This window comes from Verticillium dahliae, genomic scaffold (assembly GCF_000150675.1).
Source record: "Verticillium dahliae VdLs.17 supercont1.16 genomic scaffold, whole genome shotgun sequence".
Taxonomy (NCBI): domain Eukaryota; kingdom Fungi; phylum Ascomycota; class Sordariomycetes; order Glomerellales; family Plectosphaerellaceae; genus Verticillium; species Verticillium dahliae.
In genome coordinates this window covers 598,074-625,270 of record NW_009276935.1, presented here as the reverse complement: position 1 = coordinate 625,270, position 27,197 = coordinate 598,074, and the positions used below count along the sequence as shown (strand labels likewise).

General features: G+C 47.1%; 6 protein-coding genes across 6 annotated transcripts; 4 read left to right on the top strand and 2 right to left on the bottom strand.

Annotated features, from left to right (window-relative positions):
* Positions 1-3,139: 3,139 nt before the first annotated feature.
* Positions 3,140-3,591, top strand: VDAG_07390 (uncharacterized protein; the record flags this gene model as incomplete). The annotated part of the gene is made up of 2 exons (XM_009656295.1): positions 3,140-3,358; positions 3,490-3,591. The coding sequence occupies 2 exons, from the start codon at positions 3,140-3,142 to the stop codon at positions 3,589-3,591; spliced, it is 321 nt and encodes a 106-aa protein (XP_009654590.1).
* A 241-nt stretch (positions 3,592-3,832) lies between these two features.
* VDAG_07389 (uncharacterized protein) lies at positions 3,833-4,910 on the top strand. Its single transcript, XM_009656294.1, has 2 exons — positions 3,833-4,165; positions 4,215-4,910. The coding sequence occupies exons 1-2, from the start codon at positions 3,852-3,854 to the stop codon at positions 4,855-4,857; spliced, it is 957 nt and encodes a 318-aa protein (XP_009654589.1). The 5' UTR covers positions 3,833-3,851; the 3' UTR covers positions 4,858-4,910.
* Positions 4,911-14,087: 9,177 nt separating this feature from the next.
* Positions 14,088-16,490, bottom strand: VDAG_07388 (uncharacterized protein; the record flags this gene model as incomplete). Its single annotated transcript, XM_009656293.1, has 1 exon — positions 14,088-16,490. The coding sequence occupies one exon, from the start codon at positions 16,488-16,490 to the stop codon at positions 14,088-14,090; it is 2,403 nt and encodes an 800-aa protein (XP_009654588.1).
* Positions 16,491-20,588: 4,098 nt separating this feature from the next.
* On the top strand, positions 20,589-23,240 carry VDAG_07387 (ribosomal protein S6 kinase alpha-2; the record flags this gene model as incomplete). The annotated part of the gene is made up of 2 exons (XM_009656292.1): positions 20,589-20,622; positions 20,731-23,240. The coding sequence occupies 2 exons, from the start codon at positions 20,589-20,591 to the stop codon at positions 23,238-23,240; spliced, it is 2,544 nt and encodes an 847-aa protein (XP_009654587.1).
* Positions 23,241-24,447: 1,207 nt separating this feature from the next.
* Positions 24,448-24,963, bottom strand: VDAG_07386 (LysM domain-containing protein; the record flags this gene model as incomplete). Its single annotated transcript, XM_009656291.1, has 2 exons — positions 24,448-24,696; positions 24,769-24,963. 2 exons carry the CDS (start codon positions 24,961-24,963, stop codon positions 24,448-24,450), a joined length of 444 nt encoding a protein of 147 aa, XP_009654586.1.
* Positions 24,964-25,397: 434 nt separating this feature from the next.
* Positions 25,398-26,758, top strand: VDAG_07385 (uncharacterized protein; the record flags this gene model as incomplete). Its single annotated transcript, XM_009656290.1, has 3 exons — positions 25,398-25,866; positions 25,921-26,580; positions 26,646-26,758. 3 exons carry the CDS (start codon positions 25,398-25,400, stop codon positions 26,756-26,758), a joined length of 1,242 nt encoding a protein of 413 aa, XP_009654585.1.
* Positions 26,759-27,197: the final 439 nt, after the last annotated feature.

Sequence of the window (27,197 nt, the reverse complement as noted above, 5' to 3'; positions counted from 1 at the left end):
TTAGAAATATCTAAAGATTTTAACCCATTAGGTACCTAGAGACTTAGTATAAGAACCCAAACCCGCCTAAAACCTATAACTCTACTACCTAAGAGAACATAAGCCTAAACAGGTAATAGGACCTAGGTATCTCTAGGTCTCAATAAGATATATAGCTAATTAATATTGGAGGTCTAAGGGAAAGGTATTGTATTGGGAAGCTATTCTCTAGGGCAGGAGGGTGCCTGGAACTAAGCTATGGGAGGTGCCAGGGCACAGGCCACCTGGCATCAGGTGACCAAGCCCCAGGCGAATACCACCAACACCCCCCCACAGGCACCATCCAAGGCGTAGCAGCTGTCAGGTCTGCCAGAGTCCCCGTGGGCACCTCGTAATAGGCCTCTTTCCCATTCCTGGCACTCTAAAAATGCAATCTCCCGGATTAACGAATAAAGGAATTGAAGATAGCGTTCTCGTTCTAGTAGATTGATGATATTGAATTGCTAGGAGCGGAGGTTCGATTCGCCGACTAGGCGGTCGATTCGGGTATAGAGCTAACGGGTATAGAGCTGAGGACGAGCTATTATAGCTTAATATCGTCGAGTAGTCGGGCCGTTCTAGTAGGAATAACGTTTATCGTAAAGGAGTGGTTTAAGGTAGAGTTTTCCACTAAATAATACTCAATCGATTCGGGTGTAGAGCTGAGGACGAGCTATTGTGGTGTAACAACCAAGGAAGCAGGGCGGCCGCGAATCGACGACCCCGCGATCAGGGAGCGCGATAAGATAAGAATCGGGCCCACCTGGCAAATCACGTGATGGCTCACTCAGACATAAAGGGTGAGTCGTCGGGCTCACCAAGGACGCCGCAGTGAGCCAGGGAATGGCTCACGGGATAACACACCGTGATCCTAACATCATGGATCACCAACAACTAACCAGTGAGCCATCCAACATGAGCTCACCACCTAACACAACAAGGACAGGATGGCAGGTATATAAGGACGGACATTCTGGACTTGTAGATACATTCTTTCTCACGACAGTGATCAATCTAAGTCTTACCTTGTATTCATTGTAACGAGTGCGCAACGCCTTACGACACCACATCGTCTCAGAGTCACAACCTAAGCTTCTGCAAACAGCAACCCCAACCCTCTGACAGTGTTCCCCCTTCGGAAGCTGCCAGGTCGTAACACTACTATCTCTCTACCCTCTATTGCTAATATCCCTCGTGTAGGATTTCCTAGACTATCCTAATCATTCTATGCCCCTAGCTTAACCTTATGTCCCTGCTTATAGCGCGAGCCCTGGCCGATGATGCCTTCGACCTATCTTTCGGCTCCTATAAGGAGCTACTATCTCGGCCGGCCCTTTAATAGACGGAATACGTACCCCTTCGCTAGAAGAAGGAGATACTAGATAAGCCTATTATTCCTATTAAATACTACCGGTTTTAGGACCTCTAGAACCGGCTAGTTCTTATCGCTAGCTACCGAGACCTAATATGGCCTAGATCGCTGCGTATAGGTACAGGTACACGATTTACCGGTTTATCTATCTAAGCTCTTAATTAGAATATTTATTAACGGTATTTAACCTAGACGTACTAAGCAGCGCTCTCCGTAATTATATCCTCTCGTATAAGACGGACGTTTACGAATATAGCTATTAACCGCCCTATATTAGCGTGAACCTTGCCTATAAAGCGTTTAAGGCAGTTAATGAGGTATAAGATGAACTTTTCGCTCTCTTAGGCCGAGCTACCCTTTCGCGGGACGAAAGGGCCCCTATATACCCTTTATAGGAGGCTATTAATTCTTAGGATAATCGACGCGATATTATAGAACTCCGAGAACAACGTCGACTCCTTTAGGAGACTTTATTAGTAGATAAGCTATAGGTGAAAAGCTTAACTAGAAAGATATAATTAATCCGGGATCAGCTATCGGTATAAGAGGTGGAAAGGGCCCGGTAGGAGTTCTTCGACTAACGCGACCGCTATATAGCTCTCGGGCTTCCGATAATATATTAGCCTACGAAGCGTAACGAGCAGTCTAGAAAAAGATATTACCTGGCTAGCTCGGATGCTACGGTAATAATTGGCCGCCGGATAACGTGCGAGAACGATCATCGGAACAAACTAGTAACGATCGCCGGCCTCTTAGTCTAGTACTTGTTTGGACACTTTGCACAGGTCCCAGGATCCGAAGCGTCTTCTCACGGCACACCTTCAAAGGGTGGCGCGCCTTCGAAGGTCGACACACCGTCAGAGGTCGACGACTTGTCGTCCTTAACCGCGAAGCCCAGCAAGTGTCTTTTGTGGAATAACGACTTCTCAACGCGGCCCAACCTCACCCGGCACACTATAAAACAACACATCGACAAGATCACCTTTAATCGCCCTTTCTAATGCCCCGAATATGCTCGACTAGGAATGCCGCCGACGACGATCGATTGCCCTGCTGGCTGGAGCTATTATATAGAGGCGGCACACGATAAGATCCACGCACTATATATTAAGACTAGCACTAAACCTTCGAAGCTAGCGAACAACCCCCTAGATGCTGCTATCGCCCTAGCTTAGACTAAAGCTAGATGTTTATTATGCAACCTTTCATTCTTTCCGGGGAATGTTTTCTCGAGGCATATCACTGCACGCCATGTCCCTGAATTCGCGAGCCTTAAGGAGGGAATCGCGTGCCCTGAATATTCGCGGGAAGGGCAGAAGTTAGTTCTTATTAAGGACTAGCGTGAGTAGCTATAGCACGCACGAGATTGTCATAGCTAGGATAGTCTGCTAGGCGGTGATCTCGCACGGTTAGGGGATCGGCGTTGGCCGAGGAAGCGTCGTTCTCCTGGCGATGTCTGTGATGACGAAAGGCCGAGTTGTAAGCGCTTCGCGCTCGTAAATCTTGAGGCGAATTTCAGACCTAGGTCTAGTTGATCGCAATTCTCCTTACCTTACTGTGTCCTCGCTGTGTCCTCGCTGTGCTAGTGTGCCTCATGAGTGACTGTCGGGTGCTGTGCTGGAGCAGTCTTCGGTTAACGGTTTACCGTTTCCTATATGCCCAATAATACTTAACCTTCATTTTCCCCCACCCACTACTTCCAGAGCGAATGGAGCAACGGCCGGCAACAGACCCCCAAGCACCACTACAATGCCAGCCTCTCGCAGTCCACTCGAGTCCCGCAGACACCATGCGAAGCTCAGATATACCAAGTTTCTAAAGCGACGCCGCACGATTATCAGGAAAGCCGACCAGCTTCATAAAGACTGTCAAGTTAGGGTGTATGTCTACATGGAGCTGAACGGCAAATCGTGGGTGTATGATACCATGCTAGGAGACGCATCATTCCCCCCCAGCAAGATAGACCAGGTAAGTATTCGACAGCGGTTTTGTAATAAATCTAACATTACCATGCTAGGAGACGCATCATTCCCCCCCAGCAAGATAGACCAGGTAAGTGTTCGACAGCGGTTTTGTAATAAATCTAACATCACATCCAGGTTCGACTATACCCCATCCCTCAGGTCTTTACCCCAAAGGACCTACCGTCGACTAAACAGTCAGAACCATGCGCATCGGCAGAAGACTATCAGGAGGATTAGGGTCTAAGTCAGCCTTATGAGCTGATGTGCGTAAGAAGGAAGATATAAAGCAGCATATCATCTGATTAAACCTCATTCATGGACAACGTGATCAATGGCGACGGAGATGCTTGATGGGCCCTGTGGGGTCTACCTCCATCCCACATGAGGTACCTACATTGATGGTCCGTGCGTCAGCGCGCTCGAACGAATGCCCGCGCAAATTCAGCAACCTGTTCGCGCTGCCCAAACGATCGACTCCCTCCACCAGGGCACACGCGATGGTCTACTCGCAAGGCATCATTCCTCAATTGTGGGAGGTGGTCCGATACTTCGCAAACAGGGCCTATCAAGCTCTTGCTAGGGCATTTCGCGGTCTGATCCCAAACACCGATTTCCAATTATCGAAGCTTCCTGGCAGTTCATTTGGCGGCTCCACGGCCGTCTTCTTCCAAGTACAGCCCAATATCATCCTGAAAGCCCCAGTCAGGGTCTTGCAAGATCAAACCATCCAGCCTCAGTCGGACGTATCCGGGAAATTTCAAAATGAACGGTTGATCTTGGAAAGATTGGGACGCCATCCACTAATCATCGGGTATGCCATCCTTATGCCCTGGTTATGTCGATGCTAACAGAGGTTAAAGCTATCTAGGATGGAGACCGGAATTTCCAACGGGGCTGCTGTTTGCGGAGGCTAGCCAGGGCAGCCTACAGCGCGTCCTACACGAACACGACGCAACTATATCTCTGGCGCTGAGAAGACGCTGGTTCCATCAAGCTATCCGTGCGATCGAGTACATACACAGCCGAGGCATCATACACAGTGATCTGCGTCCCGACAATTTTCTCGTACATGGTCCATTACTGGAATCTTCCGACTTGCAGCTCTGCGACTTTGGCGGGTCAACGTGTCGTGATCTTGAGATCATCGGTAATCAACTGCCTGACGCCGGTTTCTTCAACCCTAGGCTGCCTTGGACGCCGACTCCCGATGTCGATATTTTCAGTCTTGGGTCTATCCTCTACACCGTTGTTGTGGGACATTGGCCGTTTCGCCAGAGTTGTGCTCACTTCGAAACACTAGAGGAGATGGACGAGTATGGTTCGCTTGTGGACGATAAGTTTAGTCAAGGTATCTATCCAGCTATGGAAGGAGTGTTTGGACAAGACATAATCCTTGGTTGTTGGACAAGACGATTTGTCAGTGCAGAAGAGATCGTAACAGAAGCAAGCAAGTTGAAGTATAAAGAACAATGTATCAGGTTGCTTTCTAGCAGCTCAGTGTGATCTCCATATAATTGACGACGGGCTATCCGAGCTACAGAAAGCCTTCGTGTTAATGAAGTTATGGATCAGTCAAGGTAGTTAGCTACCTTAGCTTGCCTCAGGGATTTCTGCAATTAGGCTTGCCACATTTCGAACCCTCCTTTCGCGAACCGAACAGCACTCTTTTGACCTCGTGGTTTAGCTATGACGTATCGCCGCAGCCATCGACGTTCACGTCTTCTTCAACGCGATCGCCGCAAGAGTAAAGCTTATTAGGGCCTGATCGGCGTACGTTTGCAAATGCAAACGTCTATAGAATGTGGGTCAACAGGAGCTAAAAAGAGTAGTTCCGCATTTTCCAGAAGTAACTATACTACTTCGGGTAGTAGATTTAGCTATATAACTCGGCTAAGAGACTTCCTGGAGATGTGTAGAGTCACCCCCCTATTCAATAGGTACTATACTAGATAGGGGCATATTCTCTTAGCGACTAAGCCCCCTATACTTAGCGTTGTTGATAATAGAGCTGAATTCCTATAAACGACGTACCTGGCTTTGTAACTCTAAATCTTCTGATTCTATAGCTTAGTTAGAATCTGTACGACTATTGAAGGGGATGGAAGAACACGATAGCGAGCGCCCTGTTATTGTAGCGGCTGTTAGGATTCTTCTCGAGGACCTATTAAACGACTAGAACGATAATTAGAATGAGCGAATGGGCGGTAAAGAGAGCTATTACGATGGGCCCGATAGCGCGAGGGATTTTATATAGAAGCTACTCGAGGGCTTAGATAACGTCTTTATATAGAGCTATTCCGCGTTACGAAGCCTGAATTCCGTAAGCTCGTCGAATAGATAAGGCGCGGCTACTACGTATCCTATACCCGATATTAGTTAGTCGAGTAGAAGCTCTTACGCGATATATCTCCTATCCCTATAGTACTTCTGCTAGTGCCTTAGCATCTATTGTACCGATTCTATAGACGTTTGCGTTTGTAAACGTATACCGATCAGGCCCTTAGTAGCGTAGTACACAGTGCACACTTTGGGAGGAGGGAAGCTCTGCTTTAGTGTGAAAAGTAGTAAACGAGGCAAATCGAGGAAGCGTTTTATATCTTTAGCTTACCCCGCTCACATTATGCCTAGTCTATCAGGTAAGAAATTTGAAGAAACTAGGCAAGGCTATGATTACGTAATAATAAGATATATCCTTATCTTATCTATACGAAGGTTAGGCAGAAATAGGAATCAACGGGTTAGGTAAGTAATAGGGGTTTAAGTTAGTTATTATATTAGTTAAAAATAGTGGAAGACGAAAAATGGATATCTAGTGAACCTTTAGTGCTATATGCCCTCGCTAGACGAATACCCTCATTATATTGCATTTTTCAGTCCTATACTCCTAAATGACTATCTTCCACTAGGCCGCCCACGGCCTCAACCTATATAATACTACCTATTTTCTTTTTTTTAATATATATAGTACTCTATTTATATTAATTTAATTACTTAGAGGGTAATAGCTTTAGTTCTCTAGATATATAGTCTTCTGAATATATCCTAAGTAATAAGAAAGAAGAAGAAGGAAGAAAAGCTAGTATTAGTAACTATTATTAGGTATATAATCCTATTAATTAAACTATAACGTTTATTTAACTCTTAAGGAAACTAAGTTAATAATAGAGGGTAATAGCTATAGTTATAGTATAGTAGTAGCTCGGATAAAGAAAGAGGGTATAGATATAGGATTAGCTATAGAGAGAAGACTAATTATAATAATAGGTTATATAGTAGTCTCTAATAATTAAGGAGGGAGCTTATAATAGCTATTATTAGAGGTAGTTATTACTAGAATAGTAATATTAATTATAAAAAGAAGGGGGGAAACTATAGGAGTTATAAGGGTTAGAGTCTTATAACTACTCTAGTAGCTTAAATAAAGGCTAAGCTATAACGATATATATATTATAGAATAGAGAGAAATTATAGCTATAGAATAGTATAATTTTTATAATATTCTATAGAGCCGTTCTATAGTAATAAGCGTTTAAGTTCTCTTTTACCCTATTAGCTAGAGCTTAAAATCCGACTCTACTCCCCCCGTAGGTCTAGAGGTAGTCTAAGCGCCTTATCCACGTATAGCTATTAAGGGTTAGTCTATTATATATAGAGGGCACCCCTTAGATCTATTTTTTAGGTTTTTAGATCTTAATAATTATCTAATTCTAATAATACTCGTAAGTCCCCTTTATATAGTAATTCCTATCTAATTTATACGTTCTAAACTATTAAGAATAGATACCTTCTAAGATACGCTTTACTCCTATTAGGATTAATTTAAGTATTTCTCTTAATTAATTATAACCTTCTTCTTAATTACCCCTCTACCTATTTACCTTCGATCTAAACGAAAAATATACTATTTTATAGCTCTTATTAAGGGCTATAAGAATCTTCGATCTATTTCTCGACCCGACATCTCCTTCTAGAGATATAGCTACTTTTATCTCTCCCTTCCTCTTATCTATTATTATCTCTTTATTCTATAATTAAGCTATACCCTTAGTCGTTGCCTTCTACCTCCTATATCGATTACGATATATATTAATAGCTTTTATTCTAGCTATTAGAGTAGTTATAAGACTCTAACTTCTATAACTCCTATACCCTTTAATAAGGTAATATTATAATAAATAATAATATATTTATAAAGAGTGAAAATCAAGTAAGTAATTAGGTTAGAACTAATTAGAGGCCCTATTATAGCTATTAGAAATAGGAATTAATAAGAACTAAAAATAATACTAAGAGAGAAATTATATAAGTAATAGGGGTTTAAGTTAGTTATTATATTAGTTAAAAATAGTAGAAGATGAAAAATAGATATCTACTAAGCCTTTAGTACTACATGCCCTCGCTAGACGAATACCCCTATTGCATTGCATTTTCCAGTCCCGTACTCCTACGCCACCTGTCACCACGGAATTGAACAAAGTGGATTGATTGTTGTTAAGGTACAAAAGGAGACTTCCAGAAGTCCAAACGAAGGTAATTGGTCAGATCCAGCATCGGTAAGGAGTCTTACCGGGGCGATAACGACAGAACAAATGCATCAAATGAGGACTCCACATTTGGGATGAAAGTACTCCTGGGTCACAGAACAGAACCTTGCCTGATCGGCAACACACCCCCTCAGATGGGTAGGCGAGCCTCTCTCTGACCATCTGAACCACGAAAGATCAGGCAGATGCCTGTTGGCGGCTTTTGGTAGAGAATTTGGTGCCTTTGGAACAGTTGGCGTTCTCAGGGCAGATGAAGGAAATCGTGCTTGTGAAGCAAATAAGGATGTGTGTAAGTGTTAGGAGAGGTGGGCGAAATTGAGCAAGCTGTTCACTGGTGGACCGCTGGTACGCACTCCATCTGCAGAAGCTTCACGAAGTTCTGATGCTTCTGAGTCGGGAGAATCTTTGTAAGCCCATCGCTCACTATCTTGTCAGTGCTCATCCAGTCCACGGATATCTTCCCCTGTCTGACTGTTTGTCGGATCCAAAGACGATGGATGTCAACATGCTTGAGCTTCGTAGTGGCTTGAGGCCTCTCACTAGTGAGTAACAGCAGCGTTTGGCGGTTATCACAGAACATCTGGATCGGAACCTTGCCATGAAAACGTAGCTGAAGCTCCTTGATCAGACGAAGAGTGGCAAGGTAGTTCCTCGCTGCGACACTGAGGGCCACCAGCTCAGCTTCGGTGCTAGAAGTGACCACGGATCGCTGCTTTGTAGCTTTCCAGTCAATTGGACCTCCAAAGAGCATGGTGGTGTATCCTTGTGAGCTAAATCTGGTGATGGGATCATCGCCGAATGATGCGTCGCTCGCACAATACAGCGATGTAGAATGGTCTCCTGATCCTCCGTAGGACAGCGAGAGAGCCCTTGTGCGATAGAGGTAGCGGAGACAGTGGTCTGCTGCAAGGTGATGGAGTTCTGTCGGCCTGAGCAGAGACTCCGCAAGTCTTGAGGCAGCTTTGGCCACATCAGGTCGTGTTGTGGTTGCTGCGTAATTGATGGAACCAATTTTGCGTTGGTATAGTTGAATGGATTCAGCAGAGGCTTCGTAATCCTTTGGAGCAGGTGCTGGGTCTGTTGATAGAGGCGTCAAATGACCTCTGGTGGATGGCTGGAGGTTGAGGTCCTTCATCTTTTCAGTGATGTAGTTCTCCAGAGACAGCCAGAGCTTGCGCTGGCTACGATCTCTGACCACTCTGATGCCTAAGAACCATCTGACCTCGCCAAGTTCTCGCATCTCGAACAGAGACTTGAGCTGGCTCTTCAGCTCTTCGGCCGCTTGGCGATCCTCTTTGCGGTTCATGAGGATGATGTCGTCAACGTAGAAGAACATGATCATGCCTCTGCCCATGAAGACACAGTTATCTTCCTCGAGAGCCACGAGGCCGATCTTCCGCATAGCCTCGGACAGCAGCTTGTGCCAGAGAAGCGGTGATCGGCGCAAACCGTACAAAGCTCTCTTCAGCTTGAAAATCGTGCGCCTCTGTGGAGCGCCCTTCTTCTGTTGCATCTCCTGCATGAGATCCCAGCCCTGAGGGGCCCAGACGTAGACTGTCTCGTCGAGGTGTGCATTTGGAAAGGCGTTGACGGCATCCAACTGGTGCGTGTCTAGGTCAAACTCTGCACAGATGGCCATCAACGTTCTGAACGTCTTGGCTGCCAGTGTCGACGCGTATGTTTCCATCTCATTCTTGGGCTGTTGGTCTCCTCGTACGCAGAGCCTGGCCTTGAACTTGGTCACGTAGCCGGTGGAGTCAACCTTGTATTTCCAGACCCAGGTCAACCCGAGAACCTTGTGTATTTCCTGGTCGACCGATTCGAAGGGGACTTGCTCGATTGTGTCCATATTTTCAATGGTGTTGACCTCCTGGACGCTTGCTTCTAGCCACTGCTTTTTGTGATCAGAATGAAGCATCTCCTTCCAGGATCTTGGCTCCGCGGGCATATCTGTTCGGAGAAGCGGTTTCTTGTTCGATGGAGTCTGAGTGTGAAAGAATGAGTATTCCACGGTCAAATGTGATGATGGAGGCATTTTCTTGCTGCGGCGGGCTCCTAGAGCCTGGTCGGTGGGGGTGCCGTCTTTGAACTGTGACGGCTTTCTGTCTCTAGCGCTCCTTCGAGTGCCTTGGATTTGTGTTGATGGCGACGGCTGTGGGGCTGGTGCCACTGATGGTCGGGCCTCCACAGTCTCTGTCTCGTCTTCAGCTGAACTTTGATCAGCTGGTGTGTGTTGAGGTGTTGATTCAGGGCTCCGAGCTACTTCGATAGTGTCTTCAATAGCCTCTTCAGTCACTTGAATGGTGTCTGGCACGGGGATCGTGTCTTCCACAGCATCTTCAGCCCCTTGAATGGTGTCTATTACGGCATCTTCCACCCCCTCAGAGACAGCTGGCTGGCCTTGTCCAGTCTCCGTCTCTGGAGTTGGACGTGGTGACGGCAGGACATCATCTCTGCTGGCTGTGTGACCTTCCCGGGGTCGCAGTATCTCCGCGTTGATCTTTCCTCCAAGTTGGAATGTCCGGGCTTTCTCGAACAGGTCGATGGTGGCAACATCGAACTCGTCAATGTCCAGTGACGAGTTGAAAGGATTCTGGGCGTCCGCAACGGGCACGTCCAAAGCCTGGAATTCGTCCTGTAGAATTGGCTTTGGGGATTGGGCGTCCTTGAAAACTGTGGACTCATCGAAACCCACGTCTCTTGTCCTCAATACTGCTTTCATCTCTGGAACCCAGATTCTGTATATGTTGCTGCTGTCGTATCCACAGAGATAGCCGATGTGGGCTCTCGGAGCCAGCTTCTGCTTTCGGTTACGTCCCTCTTGGGCGTCTGCCGTGAGAGGATACGCCCTGCATCCGTATCTTCGCAGGTGAGCCAGGCCTGGAGCCGTAGTTCGAGCGGCAAGGCCCTTGGAGTTGAGCCAGTCGTTCAGCCTTCCTTCTGGTGTCGCCCACTGTAGGCGTCCCTTCGGCGTGAGATTGTGGAGATATGCAGCGGTTTGTACCACCTCTGGCCACAAATCCTCCGGGAACCCAGCAGCCGAGGTAAGGGTTCTTGCGATGGTGAATATCGTGCCTCCATTGCGTTCTGCGGCACCGTTCTGTTCTGGTGTCCTTGCGGCTGATCTCTCCAAGAGAATGCCGCGCTCTTCTGACCAAGTAACCAGATTGCTGCGTAGTGCTGAGTCCCAGTCAACTCTCAGGACCTTGATGACCAGATGGTACTGTCTCCAGAGAAACATCTCAAAGTTGATAAACGCCTGGAAGCCATCTGCTCTGGCAGGCAGAATCCTGACAACAATCTTCCCCGAATATGCGTCCGTTATTACAAGGCACGACTCCATGCCGTTGTACGACTTCCCAGGGCTGAAGAAGTCCAGGTTGACGCGCTCAAATGGATTCGTCGTCGTGTACGTTGGCTGTCTCCGAGATACAATCTTCTTGGATTTCGCTACCCCGCAAGACTCGCATTCGAATGTTGTTGGCCCTTTCACCCCAACTCCAGTACAGCTGTATGGCAGCTGCTGTATGGCCTCTGGGTGGGCATGAGCCAGCCGTTCGTGCCAGAGCCTCGAGTCGCTGACCATCGCGGCTCTCTGCTTCTTGGAGTGATAGAAGGAAGTGGTGCTATGTAGGGTGTTCACCGCATACTGGCCACCCTTCTCCTGAAGTGGGATCTCTGAGCCAGTGGCTGGGTTGAACAGCATGTTCCTGAGGGAGTCCAGTCCGAGTCCTTGGCGTTGGAGCTGCCTGGCTGAAATAAGCGTCGTCGGGTAGTCTTTGATGTACGAGACATCATGGCAGGTGATGCTGATGACGTTCTGCTTGCTGTCGAGGGTGTCGATGGCCATCGTGCCATGCCCTTCGACGGGGCTTGATTTGCCTCCTCCTGTGCTGTATCTTACAGTGTCGGTGGCCTCGCGAAAGTTGGTGAGGAGGTCTTTGTTGTTGGTTATATGGTTGGGTGTACCCGAGTCGATCAGGAACTCGTGACGGAGATCCCCTCCTCGGTTTGTCCGTTGAAACTCGTCCGAATCAGCGACGGAGAAGTTGCTCATGAAGTTGGTGTACTCGTCATCGCAGCTCTGTTCATCATCGTCACCGAGGAAGTTGTTAAAAGCAGAGACGGCGACTCCACTGGTGCCTCTTGCCTCCTGCCGCTTCTTTTTGTCCTCCTTGATTTTCTCGTTCCAGAATTGCAATGTGCTTGGCTTCATCCTTTTCTTCGCTTCGTCAATGTAGTCCAGCAGGCTCTGATCGGATTGATAGCTCTTCTTCCTCCGGTGTTCCGCGATATTTGGGCACAGACAGATGGGCTGACACGCCTTGGGTGCCCTCTTCTGCTGTACACAGTCGCAGAATGGTCTGCGAGAAGGCGAGCTGTTTGGCTGTTGAGGAGAGTCACGATGGGAATCCTGGGCACTCGTCCGATCACTTTGACCATTCCGGTCCTTGCCCATGAAGGTCACCGAGTCGCTGTAGAAGGACGTCTGAGATGGCTTGGTGGTGAGGCGATGCGGTTGGTAGTCTCTAAGGTAGCTCTTGTACCTCAACGCCAGTACCTTCCCTCCATCACGATCATCCAGCTCCCGGCGAACTTGGTGGGCGCACTCTGCTTCGGCCCACCCTGGAGACACGGAAAGAATTGCCCGAAGGAATTGAACATTTTGATCTGCGGCTTCTTTAAGCTGAGGAATCCCGTGCTTCTCAACTTCGATACAGAGTAGGATGAAGTCGTCAACCCACTTCTCATGGTCCATCTTCTTGATCATCGCCATATGCTCCTCCCAGCGCTGGCGAATGTATTGTTTCTGTCCCATGTCGGAAGGGGCGAAGTGGTCCTTCAACGCCTTGAGCCACTCCTGGCTGCTTTCCTCGTTCATGAAGACGGCCGAAAGGCTCCTGTCGACTGTGTTGAGGATGTATTTCTGGACCTCCTGGAGGCCCGCTGACTCCCTGTTGTAGATGTCCAAATGGATCTTGTACAACGTCAGCAGTGTGCTGAGATCTCGCGTCTCATCTTCGAATGACGGTGCTGTTGGCTTCTTGGCCCTCTTGGGCCGCCTGTCAGCCTCTTTGTCTGGGTCGACTAGATCCCAGGCCTCGTAGGAGGTCGCCACGGCTCTGACGGAGTTGAGCCATGTCCTCCATTCCTCCCTCCTTGTAAGTGTCACTCTGTGCTTACCAGAGTCCATCTTGAGGATCCCTGGGCGTTGTCGGAGACCGTCGGGGAGGTCGTTCGATGGTCGCGACTGATCGCGTGTATGTTGAATATCATCAATTGACCCCGCGTGTACTCAAGCCCTAGGCCACACGTCTCGGAGGTTCAATTGGTCTTGAGGAGCTGATTTCTCCTGCTTCGATGTGTCGTGGAGAGATGATCGCTCTCCTGGAGGATGTCGGTAACGGCCCTTGGCCAGTGGTCGTCAATGGCGAAACGTCGCGTCAATTGACTGTTGAAGTGCAGCGGCGATTCAGCTGTAGACAGCTTCGCAGCAGGCGTATTGGCCGTAGGCGCCCTGCTGTAGATATCGAAGGTCAAGGAGCTGTATCGTCGCCCGGGCTCATAACTGTCACCACGGAATTGAACAAAGTGGATTGATTGTTGTTAAGGTACAAAAGGAGACTTCCAGAAGTCCAAACGAAGGTAATTGGTCAGATCCAGCATCGGTAAGGAGTCTTACCGGGGCGATAACGACAGAACAAATGCATCAAATGAGGACTCCACATTTGGGATGAAAGTACTCCTGGGTCACAGAACAGAACCTTGCCTGATCGGCAACACCACCCTGATGTTGACACGTTCGTCTATATCAATGCAATCATGTATGGAGATGATGCCTCCCACGATTGGTTTTGTGACGAAGAGACGCAGTCTCGGCTTGACGACGAATCATGTTCCGATCTACCAGCCTCCCGCGCGGTGACACCAGTCCAGAGCCAGCTGCGGCCCGCCCGAAAGACGTTGTCATTTGTGCTGTATGCTAACTAGGATCCAGACCAGACGTATGATGGCTTGCCTCCGACGTATATTTATTACGTTCTGGAGTGAAAATTCATGTTTAACAACCGGAAAGTCCGGGTGCAAACCGAAAAAGGCCTTCCGGTAGCCCCAAGTGATTTCTAGGACAAACACCTATCGACCAAGGTGACCGACATTGCAAAAAGCCCGCCTTATCGCTTCCCCATCTCAGAACGCCATCTTCGCCATCAAAAGATCTTGTAGGAATCCTCGACTCGACACACTTGAATCCCCAGTGTTCTTGTACATACCCACTGCCTCCTGGTTTCCTGTTCTCTTGTTCGGCACCAACTGGGCCAAAGGGTGCCGTGGCAGTGTGAGTAGCGACGCTCGTTCAAAGTCGATCATCATGACTCCATTCATTTCCAGATTCACCAACATGTTAGCGACCCGCACATCGTTGTGGACCACCCCGTGTTCATGTACGGCTTGCAAAGACCGCACTGCCATCTTCTCAAGTAAGTTCCTCTTGCCTTCGAAGCTTCCGCTTGCGTCGATGCGATGCCCTCCCCAGGACAGAAATGTTAAATGGACCACATACACCCGATGGTCATAGTAGTAGATCTTTTTCATTGGCCGCAGGTCGATGGCGCCCAAAAACACAGGCACGTTGACTCCCTGAATCGACCGGAGGCGCTCGTAGACGGCAGCCTCATGCTCGAGGTCGCGGATGAAGGCCTGCACCGTTCCCTTGCCGACGAATGTGTAGCCGTACGCAATCATGGTCACCTGAAAGAGAACACCGCGGGCGCCACTCACGTATAGCGGCCTGATTCCGTCGTCCAGTGATTGTTCCAGTTGCTTTCGGAGAAGTTGGAGCCATTCTGCATGGTTGACTGGGTGAGGTACGTGGGTACAAGCGCGTTTTCGGACACGGAAACGGCGTTCATTGCGGTCATGGCGATCCTGTCCGGTGTGGAGCGCTATGTTGGGGCAGTCTCTGTCAAGGAAACCACTCCTAACCAGCCCCAGTAGGCATTTCTGCGTGCAATATACCCGGCCTTTCTCACCGCCTCCTTGTGGCTGTCGGGATATAGCGTCCTGATTAGATTCAGTTTCCTGTCTTCTTCTCCTCCGTGATCGCGTTTCCATCGGGGTTGGGGTATCCGGCGGATTGGGTGTCAACTCGTCATCAGATGACTCCGATTGATCCCTCCTTAACATTCCCCTATCGACCTGGTCTCCTCGACTCGCTCGATGTCTCTTCCAACGACGCGCATGCGGTGATCGGTCGAACCCTTCGTAGGTGGTCGGCTTGTAGCCTGATGAGCCGCTCGAAAGCGATCTTTCGCTCTCGGGAATCGATCGCAGTGTCATTTCGAAGTCCTGTGCCCTCGTTCTCAGGCCCAAGGTCACTCGCCGGCGCTGTTCCTGTCCATGTATACGCCGTTGCCCTGGTGAGCCAAGAGCCAAGAGGCTAAAAGCCAGATACTGACCGACGGCCGTACAGACGTGAGAGTGCTCAGGGTGGGCAGCCACCTCCGGACCGGGTTCCGCGAGGTGATAATACAGTGTTTCCGGCTCCTCCCAGTCGACCTTGAGAAACACGATCGCTTCGCCTGTCGTCAGGAGACCATACTCAAGACCGCCCTCGATCATGTAATGATAGGTCTGCGTGACGGCGGATGCTGTCAGTCTCTCCGCGTGGTATTGGAAGAGTGCATCCGGGGCGGCGGAAGTTGGAATAGTTTTGCGATTGACGACGTCATTCGGAATGTTCATGGCCCGCAGACCGAGACGTAGGTGTGGTGTGGTTAGCTTGTGGGGTGGCTTGTACTCGGAAACGAAGACCATGGTACGACTTTCCAAGGGTCCGTCGTTGGATCGGTAGACGCAGATCTGATCAGGACGCAGCTGATTGAGGTCATGTCTGTGGTCAGGTGTCTGTGGTGTCGAGGGGGTTTGACGGTCGGCCACCTCTTGAGCGACATCACTGATGGCGTGGGGATGGTTCTCGAAGACAATTCCTCTGCCCATGTCAAATGCGCGTCTGACACTCTCCACCTGCTTGAGTTGCTCTGATATTGTTCTGACTGGGTCTTCTACACTGTTGTGTAGAAAGTATTCGAGCGTCTTCTCGTTTGCTATCGGTCGCTGAGAGATCCGGTAACCCAAGCCGGCTAGAAAACCGCGGCTTTCGAATAGGCGACTGTTGGTAGGAAAGCTATCGTGGAGCGTACCGAAGATGACTCTCTGCTGTTCCAAAAAGTCAGGCCATGGTCGAAGATGCGTTGGACACCACTTGTTGCGGGGGTTGGTAATAGAGCCCTTTGATGTCAGTTTTTTGTCTGTTTCGACGACAAGTTTGAGGAAGACATGGATGTGGCAGGCGACGATGTACTCGATGAACGTCGTGGGTCTAGTTTGTTCCTCGGCATCCTCGGCGCGCTGTTGTTCTTTCTCGGCGCGTTGTTGCTCTCTCTCGGCACGTTGTTGCTCTCTCTCGGCACGTTGTTGCTCTCTCTCGGCTCGTTGTCGTTCCTGTTGTCGATCTCGCTCTGCGTCTGCGGCGCGCTGCTCCGCTTGTCGCAGGAGTTCTTGGAGCTCGTCTACACTTTTCGTGTACGCCATCATAATCCGACAAAATATGCGCACGACGGAGAAAGAGATCGATAAACGAGATGCGGGCCGAATTCGATGACGCGTCGGGACTATCCGGCATTGGAACTGCATGGTCACACTCAGTTCCGGATTAACATTCAACCGAAACCAACCGCCCTTCCAGAACTTGGTCAGCCACGGCTGCCATGCCCGCCACGTCCAGCCACATCTGCCACCTTCCAACCTTGCTCAAGATGTTTGTCTGTCCCTATTGCTTTCGTGTGGCGAGGCTCAGGCCGTGACGAAGTCGTGCTCCGATGAGCTATAGGTTATATTGATTGTCTTTTCGGTGGCAATAGAGAAGCAATGTAGTTTTCGGCCGATTCATTAAATATATCGGATATACTATTAAGGAGCTCCTTCAACTTCCTAGGCTAGAACTATATCCTTACTATAAATAATATAAAGGAACCTACTACTTATAGCTAAGCTATTAATAGCCTTAATAAAGATAACTAGAATAAAGCTATAAATTTAGAATTTTAGTAATTAATAGATTAAAATACTTAGTCTTTAATTAATAAAAATACCCTATTTAAAGAAGCTAATATACTAAGGGGTAGATAGGTTTATAAAATAAAATATAATATAAATAAAAATCTAATAAAATATAAAGCTAGATAAGTAGTTTAGGGATTTAACTAAATTATTAATATAGATTACTTAGAGACCTTTAATATTACCTATAGGCTTAAAAGCTATAGATTAGCTTTTATATTAAGTCTAAATCTAGGCTAGGATTTTAAATAATTAGATATTAATAATACGTTTATTTACGTAGATATAGATAAGGATATATACGTTATTTAACCTACTAGTTTCTCTATATGAGAAAACTATATATATAAGCTAAATAAAGCCTTATATAGGTTAAAATAGTCCCCTAGGCTCTAGTACGAATATCTACTTAAAGCTTTAAATAGCTTAGGTTTTAATATATTAGAATCTAATTTAGGGGTATTTATATTACCTTTAAAGGCTATACTACTCTATTATATTAACGATATAATTATAATAGCTAAAATAGCTAAAATAATATCTACTATATAAGCTAAACTTTAAACTATATTAAATCCTAAAGATTTAGGACTTATTAATACCTTTTTAGGTAATAAAATAACTATAAATAAAGAAGAAAAGCTTCTATATATATCTTAAAAGGTATATTACGAGAAAATTCTTATAAAATATAATAAATTGAATTTAAAAGTAATAGATATGCTTAATATATTAAAAATAGCTTTAATATTAAATTCCTTATAAGCTATAAATTTAGAAATTCTCTAATATTAATAGGAAATAGGCTCTTTATTATATTTAGCCTTATATAATAGACTAGATATTACTTATTTAGTAAATAGATATTCTAGATATATAAATAACCCCTCTAAAGAGTATTTTATTATTTTAAATAGAATATAGGCTTATTTAAATAAATATCCGGATATAGGTCTTATATATATTTATAATAAATCCCTTAATATAATAGGGTATAGTAATTCTAGCTAGAGCGATATATTAGAAGATAGAACTTCTATTTCTAGATATATATTCTATTTAGGAATTAATAACCTTATAAGCTAGGTTTTAGCTAAATAAAAGGTAATAGCTTTATTTACTTATAAAGCTAAATATATAGCTTTATATAAAGCCTCTAAAGAAGCTATATATATTTCTTCTATTTTTTTAGAAATATCTAAAGGCCTAGGTTTAAATAAACCTAAAATACCTACTTTATTAATAAATAATAAAGGAGCTAAGAAAATAACCGAAAATCCTAAATTCTATAAAAGGGTTAAGTATATAGATAAGTAATTCTATTATTACCGAAATCTATTAAAAGATAAGAAAATATAGCTTTTTTATATATATACCTAGTATAATATAGTAGATATACTTATTAAGGGCTTAAATAAGATAACTTATAATACCCTATATAGATATATATAAATAAGGAGTCTAAATACTATACTTATAGATTATAAGTAGCCTAAATATAGTAAAGTACTTAAAATTAGGTATTAAATAGGTTTTTTATCTTTGGATTTTCCTATTATAATAAGATAGGTTTTTTATCTTTGGATTTTCCTATAATAATATAATATATAGTTTTTATTTATTTTCTATATTATAGGGTTTTAATTTTTTCCCTATATATAATAATACTATAAGGTTTTATTTTTTTATCCTCTAAATATATAAACTATTATATCTATATACCTATATATATACTACTTTATAGGGGGGTATATAAGTTATAAGGGTTAGAGTCTTATAATTACTCTAATAGCTTAAATAAAAGCTAAATTATAATAATATATATATTACAAAATAGAGAAAGATTATAGCTATAGAATAGTATAATTTTTATAATATTCTATAAAGCTATTATATAGTAATAAGCGTTTAAGTTCTCTTATACCCTATTAGCTAGAGCTTAAATCTAACTCTACTTCCCCTATAGGTCTAGAAGTAATCTAAGCGCCTTATCTATATATAGCTACTAAGGGTTAGTCTATTATATATAGAGGGTACCCCTTAGATTTATTTTTTAGGTTTTTAGATTTTAAGAATTATCTAATTCTAATTATACTTATAAGCTCCCCTTATATAATAATTCCTATCTAATTTATATATTCTTAATTATTATAAATAGATACCTTCTAAGATATACTTTATTCTTATTAAGATCTATCTAAGTATTTTACTTAATTAATTATAACCTTCTTCTTAATTACCCTTTTACCTACTTACCTTTAATTTAAACGAAAAATATACTATTTTATAGCTCTTATTAAGGGCTAAAAGAATCTTTAGTTTATTTCTCAACTCGACGTCTCCTTCTAGAGATATAACTACTTTTATCTCTCCCTTCCTCCTATCTATTATTATCTCTTTATTCTATAACTAAGCTATATTCTTAGCCGTTGCCTAATACCTCCTATATCGATTATAATATATATTAATAAAATATATCTTAGAAAGTATTTATTTATAATAATTAAGAATATTTAAATTAGATAGGAATTACTATATAAGGGGAATCTATAAATATAATTAGAATTAGATAATTATTAAGATCTAAAAACCTAAAAAATAGGTCTAAGGGGTACCCTCTATATATAATAGATTGACCCTTAGTAGCTATATATAGATAAAGCGCTTAGACTACCTCTAGACCTATGGGGGAAGTAGAGTCGGATTTTAAACTCTAGCTAATAGGGTATAAGAGAACTTAAACGCTTATTATTATATAACGGCTTTATAGAATATTATAAAAATTATACTATTCTATAGCTATGATTTATCTCTAATTTATAATATATATATCGTTATAGTTTAGCTTTTATTTAAGCTACTAGAGTAGTTATAAGACTCTAACCCTTATAACTCCTATAATAATAGTATAAAAATCGTAATATTAATGATACTATATAGTATATAAAAAGGGCATATAACCTATTAGAGGTTAAGGGTCCTAGAAGAAAGGTATATATTAGGAAGCTATTCTCTAGGGCAGGAGGGTGCCTGGAACTAAGCCATGGGAGGTGCTAGGGCATAGGCCACCTGGCCACAGGTGAATGCCACTGGAAGCCCCAAGTGAATACCACCAACAAAATACAATCCACCTTTGGCGACCACTATATATCTTCACAGTCGAGTTCTGCGCCATAGACTATGTGATCTCCTATTTCACATTTGGCGGAAGCAAATAAAGCTAGTCATGTCGCTTAAGCCCCCCAGATCTCCTGGTCTGCTGGCTGCTATCTCAGCTAAATCGCCATCAGGTCTAGATCGCCATGTCCACCTGGTCGCCATCTACATCCTCACATCACTACATGCCATTTATGATGGAGGGATGAAGGACGACGGTCATGATAAAGTGATATTCTGAAGACCAGATTATGTCAACTCTCATGCCACCTCCTCGCTTTATAAACCCCGCAATTTGTCGCGTCATTAAACTTCCTCTCTCCCTGATTCCCACCTGACATATGGACTGTGAATTGTCAACCAGAGTGGAAACTTGAGATCTTCAAAAGGTCAAACTCGAAGCATTCGCTCACCATGTCTGTAGTCTCGAGGCCATCGATACTTGAAGGTGAGTGAGTGCTGTTGCCCACCGGCGACGCCCTGAGAGCCATGCGGAAGCACTGACTGAACATTTCAGGGCTTGCTGACTTATTCGCTGTAAACGATCACGCAACAGTCAGCAGGAGGGTAGAAGAGAGGGAGCGCAACGCGCCTGTTCCCTGTCAATGGCCAGATAACCCGACATCCGCGCATGCAGCCGATGCTAATGATCCTGCCCAACCCCTGACCGTATCCGCCGACCAAGTCGAATATGGTATTTTATGCGTGAAACTTTGGAAGATCAGATCAAATGTTCCGGGGCAATGGAAGCCTCGAGCCATATTAGAACACGGCAGTTCGCTCATAGAGCTCGACCTCAGCAAATGGCTGATATCGGGGTCTGTCGCGCGTGGTCACGCAACAACTCTTCGGATCGACCTGTCTCTTATGGCGCAACCCTGCGAGGCCATCCTGCACCTGCTTTTTGAGCGCCACTTGGACTCGAATCAGTCGCCGAGGGGGGGCGATGCGGTACTGGATCTCGGCTCAATAAGCTTAGGGCCATTTGCGGAACCCCGTACGATGAGAATGGAGTCCTGTTTCTTCAAGGATGCTGCGGTCGAGATCGACATAACCGTCACATTCTCACGAGCCCATCTCCCTATCATGTTGGAAGACAGGATGCTGAGCAAATGGCGTAGAGGGCCACGTCGTGATCTTGGTGACCTTCAGCTCATCGAAGCGAAGGACACTGATACTTTCTACCTCATGACGACCATATCTGCAGAAGACTACCGGAAGGGATCGGCCACATTCTCTCATGAAAGCCCTTGGATCCTGCCAGTCCGGTTTTCGTACAAATCCCCAGGTCACCTCCATTTCTTAAGCCCGATCTCAAGCAACAAGCATCTCCTCGGCCTCGTCCAGAAGTGCCGCCGAGTAACCAACGGAAAGGCTCAACTGTACGCCGCACAGCTTGTATGTGCACTGGAAAGCCTGCACGACCTGGGTGTAGTCGGCTTGCTTAGCTCTGAAAATGTCCTCGTGGATGTGTTTGGTGACATCCGCATCATCACCCCGAGACTGTTCACGACCGACCAGAGTTTCAGCCAAACGGTATACACCGCTCCCGAGGTTCTGAGGGGTGAAGAACCGTCTCAACTCACGGACTGGTGGATGATGGGAGCCCTTCTCTACGAGATTTTGACGGGGTTACCCCCTTTCTATCACGAAGTTCACGCCGAGAGAGATCGCAAGACCCTCGCGGAGGAATTAGACGTGCCCACATATGTCCAGGGCGCTACGGCAGATATCCTACGACGCCTGCTAGACAGGAATCCAGCTCAACGCTTGGGAGGAGTATGTGGCGTATCAGAGATCAAGAAACACGACTTCTTCGTGGGTCTCGATTGGCAACATCCCAGCGCCGGACGCTCTGAATTAACCCCCTCTCAACCACACAATGCCGACAACATCTTCAAAAACTCACTTAACAATGTCACCATCAAACCACCTCGAAAACCTCGCGAGTCCGGGGGGTATGTGTATGAGGAGTACCCCTATGGTCAACTGGCCAACGGCGGCAAACCCGAACAGACTATAGGACGGCTGCGAAGCTCGTCTGATATTTTCAACCCAGCTCTCTCCGAGCGGGTGCATCTGAGCCCAGACCAGGCTGCTGCAAACGCTCTTCAGGCAGACCCTGGACGTGAGGGCGGCGAGCCCGAGGCAATCATGGCACGGCTTAAGGCGGCGTTACAGACGAAGCAAAGCACGGAGAAAGTCGCCCACATTCTCGACGGCTGCGCCAGCGACGTACTAGCAACCGTCCTCATGTCTCCCATCCTCCTCGTCAACATGACGCCCATCGACACGATTGCGCCCATGACACTGTCGTGCGAGGTCCCGATCACAGCGCTTGAATGGACGGTGGAGCTTGGGCGTGCGGACCTGGTCCTCCTCCTCCTCGGCTGGGGTGCGGATTCTAATTTTACCTTCGACGAGAGGTACGGCCCTGCGCTCACACGGGCAGCCAGAGAGCGGAGGACGCAGCTCGTGGACATTCTTGCCCCTAAAACGAGCCGCATTCTCGCGCTACGCACGCTCTGCCTGGCCGTCGAGCAAAGGGACATACCCACCGTCACGTGCCTTCTTTCCCACGGCGTCCCCTGCGACTTTGATGCGGCAGACCACCCCCTGCCGTCCCCACGGACATCCCACCATGAGACGGGCTTCTGCGGCACCGAGCCCTCCATGATTTGGGGCTTCTATCTTCCTCCCGTCATCCGCGCAGCGAGGCACGGCGACGCCGCCATGGTTCGCCTGCTGCTGAGCCATGGCGCGGACCCCAACACTGCATATCACTCCATGACCTGGCTAGCGCCGGAGTGGCACGACTCCTGGCAGGAGGCGGCGGAAGCCAGGGGCTCGTGGAATGCTGGCTTTGTGTGTGGGCGGGTCGTGCAGTTGGCGATGCAACTTGAACACCGGGACGTGGTCGACGCGTTGCTGGAAGGTGGCGCGGATATCGGGCTTCCCCATTCGGAGTGGCCCGGGCCAGCGCACTTTTGTTCTACGGTGCCGCGGAGCGTGTATCTCCGGGTAACGGCTGGGCTGGAGGAGGCTGCTAGAGTCAGGGGCGGGTAGGAGACGGTACTGGAAAGGTCCTCGGTTTGCGGTGAGGCAAGGGTGGTGGTGGTGTTGGTGGTGTTAGTGGTTGGGAGTTGAGCCGGAAGTGCACCTTTGATTCAACTGGAACTCACCAAGGCGCCACCTACAGCAAAGGTTCTAGACTTGCGGCCGGCCAGAGTTAACAAGAACCAACGTACGGCTTGGATTGGACGTGCGATCTCGAGCTCCAGGGGTGCAAGTTAGTTGTTGGACCGCCTTGAACTGACAAGGGCCGGGCCCTTGTTCAAAAAGATACCCCTGAACACATCCCTGCAACTATGTGGGCCGACGCAGCTGGGTGATGGGCAAGGCTCTAGACCCTGTTCCGGAACACACCTGATGTCATGTCCGGGTCGTCCCGGGTCTAGCGCCATGGACATACGGATGGGAAGCAACGACGACCAGAGACGTTGCCCAGGTTCGACTATCCCTTTGACGCCGGAATTTGGCCTCAGTACATAGACTGATCACCGCCTGCCTGAATATGTATATTGTGGATCTTGATAGGTACTCGTTCGGTACATGATTATAGCGCGTAGACCTCCCTATGATAAGTAACGTACAGGCATATAGATGTACTGCTCGTTCTATCTTTTCATTCAATTGGCGAAATCTATATTCTGCCGCTTGGCTGTCGATCATGTGAAGTACTGAGGCCAAATTTCGGCGTCAAAGGGATAGAGGACCGTACTTCACCATTCGGGCGGTTATTATGGAGCATGAGTGATGAGGTTCAAGTTTGAAATTAGGTACCGCTGTGAGGTTGTACTTCCTAACCTGTTCAGAATCACCTACTAACTAAGGTACCTAGGTAAGGTACGAGTACGGTAGCCGCTACAGCAGAGCAACACAAACATAGTATCCCGGCAATAGTGCCCCGCAGTCGGTGCCGACTGCGGGGTTCCACGCGAAGAAGTTTGCGATGGAGATGCCCGCTGGTCTTACGACACCAAAGCACACTTCGCCTGCAACAACTTGATGGAAAGTCTTGCACCTGGTCGTCATCCCTGCCTGGATTGGTGTGGGCGTCGCCACGCCGTTGCCTGGCGCCGTGGTCGTTGGCGCCGCCGTCCCAGTGCCCACGCAGATGTAGACATTCGCCCACAGGCCCCCGCAAGAAGTACCGATGGCCGGGTTCCAGGCGTACAGGTTGGTGAGGGAGACGCTTTGGGAGGCAGCGATGTTAACGCAGATATCGCCGTCCTTTACAAAGTAGAAGCGGCTGCAATTTGCTACCATGCGTGGGCGTGGCAATGCCGTTGCCGGGTGTGGTGGTGCTGGTGGTGCTGGCCTTTGTGGTCGTGCCGGGCGAGCTGGTCGTGGATTGCGCCGTGGTCATGGTGGCGGTGTACTGAATGAAGTCAACCTCGATGCAGTAGTCGAGCCCGTTGATCATGTTGCACCCGGGGCCCATCATGCTGGTGGCTGGGTTCTATTTGCTTCACGTCAGTCTTGTCGCAAACAAGTCAAAGAGGATTTGCGTGGCTTCTTTTGCAGTACTCACCCACTCCTGAAATTGCGGCAGAGTCATGCCAATCACTCTCACGATGATGTCGCAAGACAGCGCGTACGACGACTGGACCCAGCCGCTGCACCGCTGAGTTGCTCCTGGGGCGGGTGTCCCTGGCGGGGCGACCAGGTAGGCCTTTGTTAGGCTGACACAGAGCAGCGATGGCAGTGGTAGGTGAAGGAGCCTCATGATCTGTGATTGTGATGGTCGGCGTCCCGAGTCTGTGAGGTATGGTGAGGCCGGACTGGATGGCTCGGCCACGGGATAAAGGCCACTGGGCTCTGAGTGGACTTGCAGGATTATACCCTCCAGTCTGACTGGGCTCGAACTTATGAATGACATGGAATCTTCGTATGCCATGCCATCCATGCCGATGGAGACTCGGACGCCCCCGTGGCCGTCTGTTGGCGCTAGCTCTTCTCTCGGCCATGTCCGCTTCCTGTGCGTCAATCCTACTAGGAACATGACAAGCCCCAAGCGTCAAGAACGCTGCATAGTTTATCATTCTAATGATGATATGTTCAATCCTGTGTCTACCGTTCATACCGCACCTGGATGATTTATTAAGAACGCTCGCTTTGGATGCGCTCCTAGGGTGTATTGCGAGGACATGACACTTATCCATGCCGCAGCTCATTCCCTCCGCGTTCTCATCCTTCAGCCAACCTGTTCTTTCCTGGCACCGTCTCAACATGCTCCTGCCTTCTTTCATCTTTGTTACGGCATGGTGTCTCGTGTTACCGTGCCTGGGCAACTTCACCGAGGACGACACGCACGAACTGCATCGCAGAGGGATACGAGTCGTCGGATCAAGCGGGCCCGGTGGCGTAGATGGCATCAGAGATCTCTTCCTCATTGACGAGTACAGCCACCGTGACAATCATATTGACACACTCGATACTTGGGTGCAAGAGGCTGCCACTCTTCACACTGGACTCGACCACGCCTTCAGGCACGCCACCAACGGAAATCTGAATTCCTACATCGCTCACTTCATGATGTTTTTTGGAGTACAGTGGGACTTCGACCCGAAGAAGTGGAAGTGGAAGGACGATGATCTAGTGAACGAGCGGATCGTGGAGGCCATCGAAGGTAATCAAACGCTCCTACCTTGGCCGTCAGATAGCTAACCAATACAATCGCAAGATCACATCAATCGAGTCACTCAATTTCTGACTGGAGGCGGTCTGGTATCAGACGACGAATCATCCGAAAAGCCGCGCCTCTTCTGCTCGGGTGCCCCCTTTGAGAAGCAAGAACCCGGTCGTGCTGCCCGGGACATCAACGGCAAAGACATGGTGATGGCTCGTGACGACACCACCGGGGCGCCGACCGAGTACTTGACCGTCGACAGGGCCTTCTCTCAGCAGCGAAATGGGGGCAATAACGTGTTCTGGGTTCTCGCCTTCAACGGCTACGATTTCAGCGAAACGGACAGCATGTGCCCGCCGCCCGACTCGAAGGGGAGACAGCGCGTCGGTAGAACTGCAAAACCCATCTCTAGCGGCCTTTTCGACTACTGGAACGGAGAAGAAATGGTCGAGTACAACATGGGAAAGACGAACAGACACATAATCTTGTGCCCGGTCGCCTTTGACTCCAGTCTTGGAGGCGCCCACTCGGTGGCGTCCCTGTCCGAGACTGTGGGGAGCCTGTATCCCTCCAACTTTGGGTCTGCAGATACTAGCAAAGCACTGGACAGGATGATAACCCGGGGCTCGACCTTGTATCATGAGCTCTTCCATCTCACGGATGACGATGATACCCTCCCTCATACCAAGGCTCATGACAAGTACGACGAGAGTTGTATGTGGTGATTTCCCTGCCCGCCTTTCTCACGGGCGCGCACGCACTGACTTCTGCCTCGGTAGACAATTTGGCCAGCATTGCCACAGCCGTGGGGGACCAAAAACGCGTAAATGACCGGATCAAACTGGCTCACATAGGTACCCGTAAACCTATTAAGACCTACTTCTCGCTATAGGGTAATAAAGAATATTATAATCTATTAGGGTAGGGTAGGTTATATATAATTAGATATAGAGATAGTATTCATATAATAACGCTTAGTACTAAGATACCTTAGTATAGCTATAGTTTCTATATAGCCCTACTAAGCTAGTATTTAAGATATAGGGCGCTATATATATATAATACTATATATATAATATATATCGCTCCCTACCCTAGCGTTTCTATAGGTTTATTACTTAGCCCTCTAATTCTTATACTATTATAGGAAAAGAGGTTAAGTTATTTACCTAGTTAGATTTTCAAGGTTACTATAGCTACTAATAAGGAAAATTATTTAAAATAAGTAGATAAGGGCTTATCTATCCGCTCTATAAAGTAATACTAAATAGTAGAGGTCTATTCTATCGATAAGTTAGCCTAAGTTAGGATATAGTTATATTATAAGCCTA

Excerpts from the sequence above, each read along its gene's own strand:
- VDAG_07389 (XM_009656294.1), top strand. The coding sequence starts at position 3,852 with ATGGTCTACTCGCAAGGCATCATTCCTCAATTGTGGGAGGTGGTCCGA. Across the intron at positions 4,166-4,214 it reads CGCCATCCACTAATCATCGG|CTATCTAGGATGGAGACCGG; the intron begins GTATGCCATCCT and ends CAGAGGTTAAAG.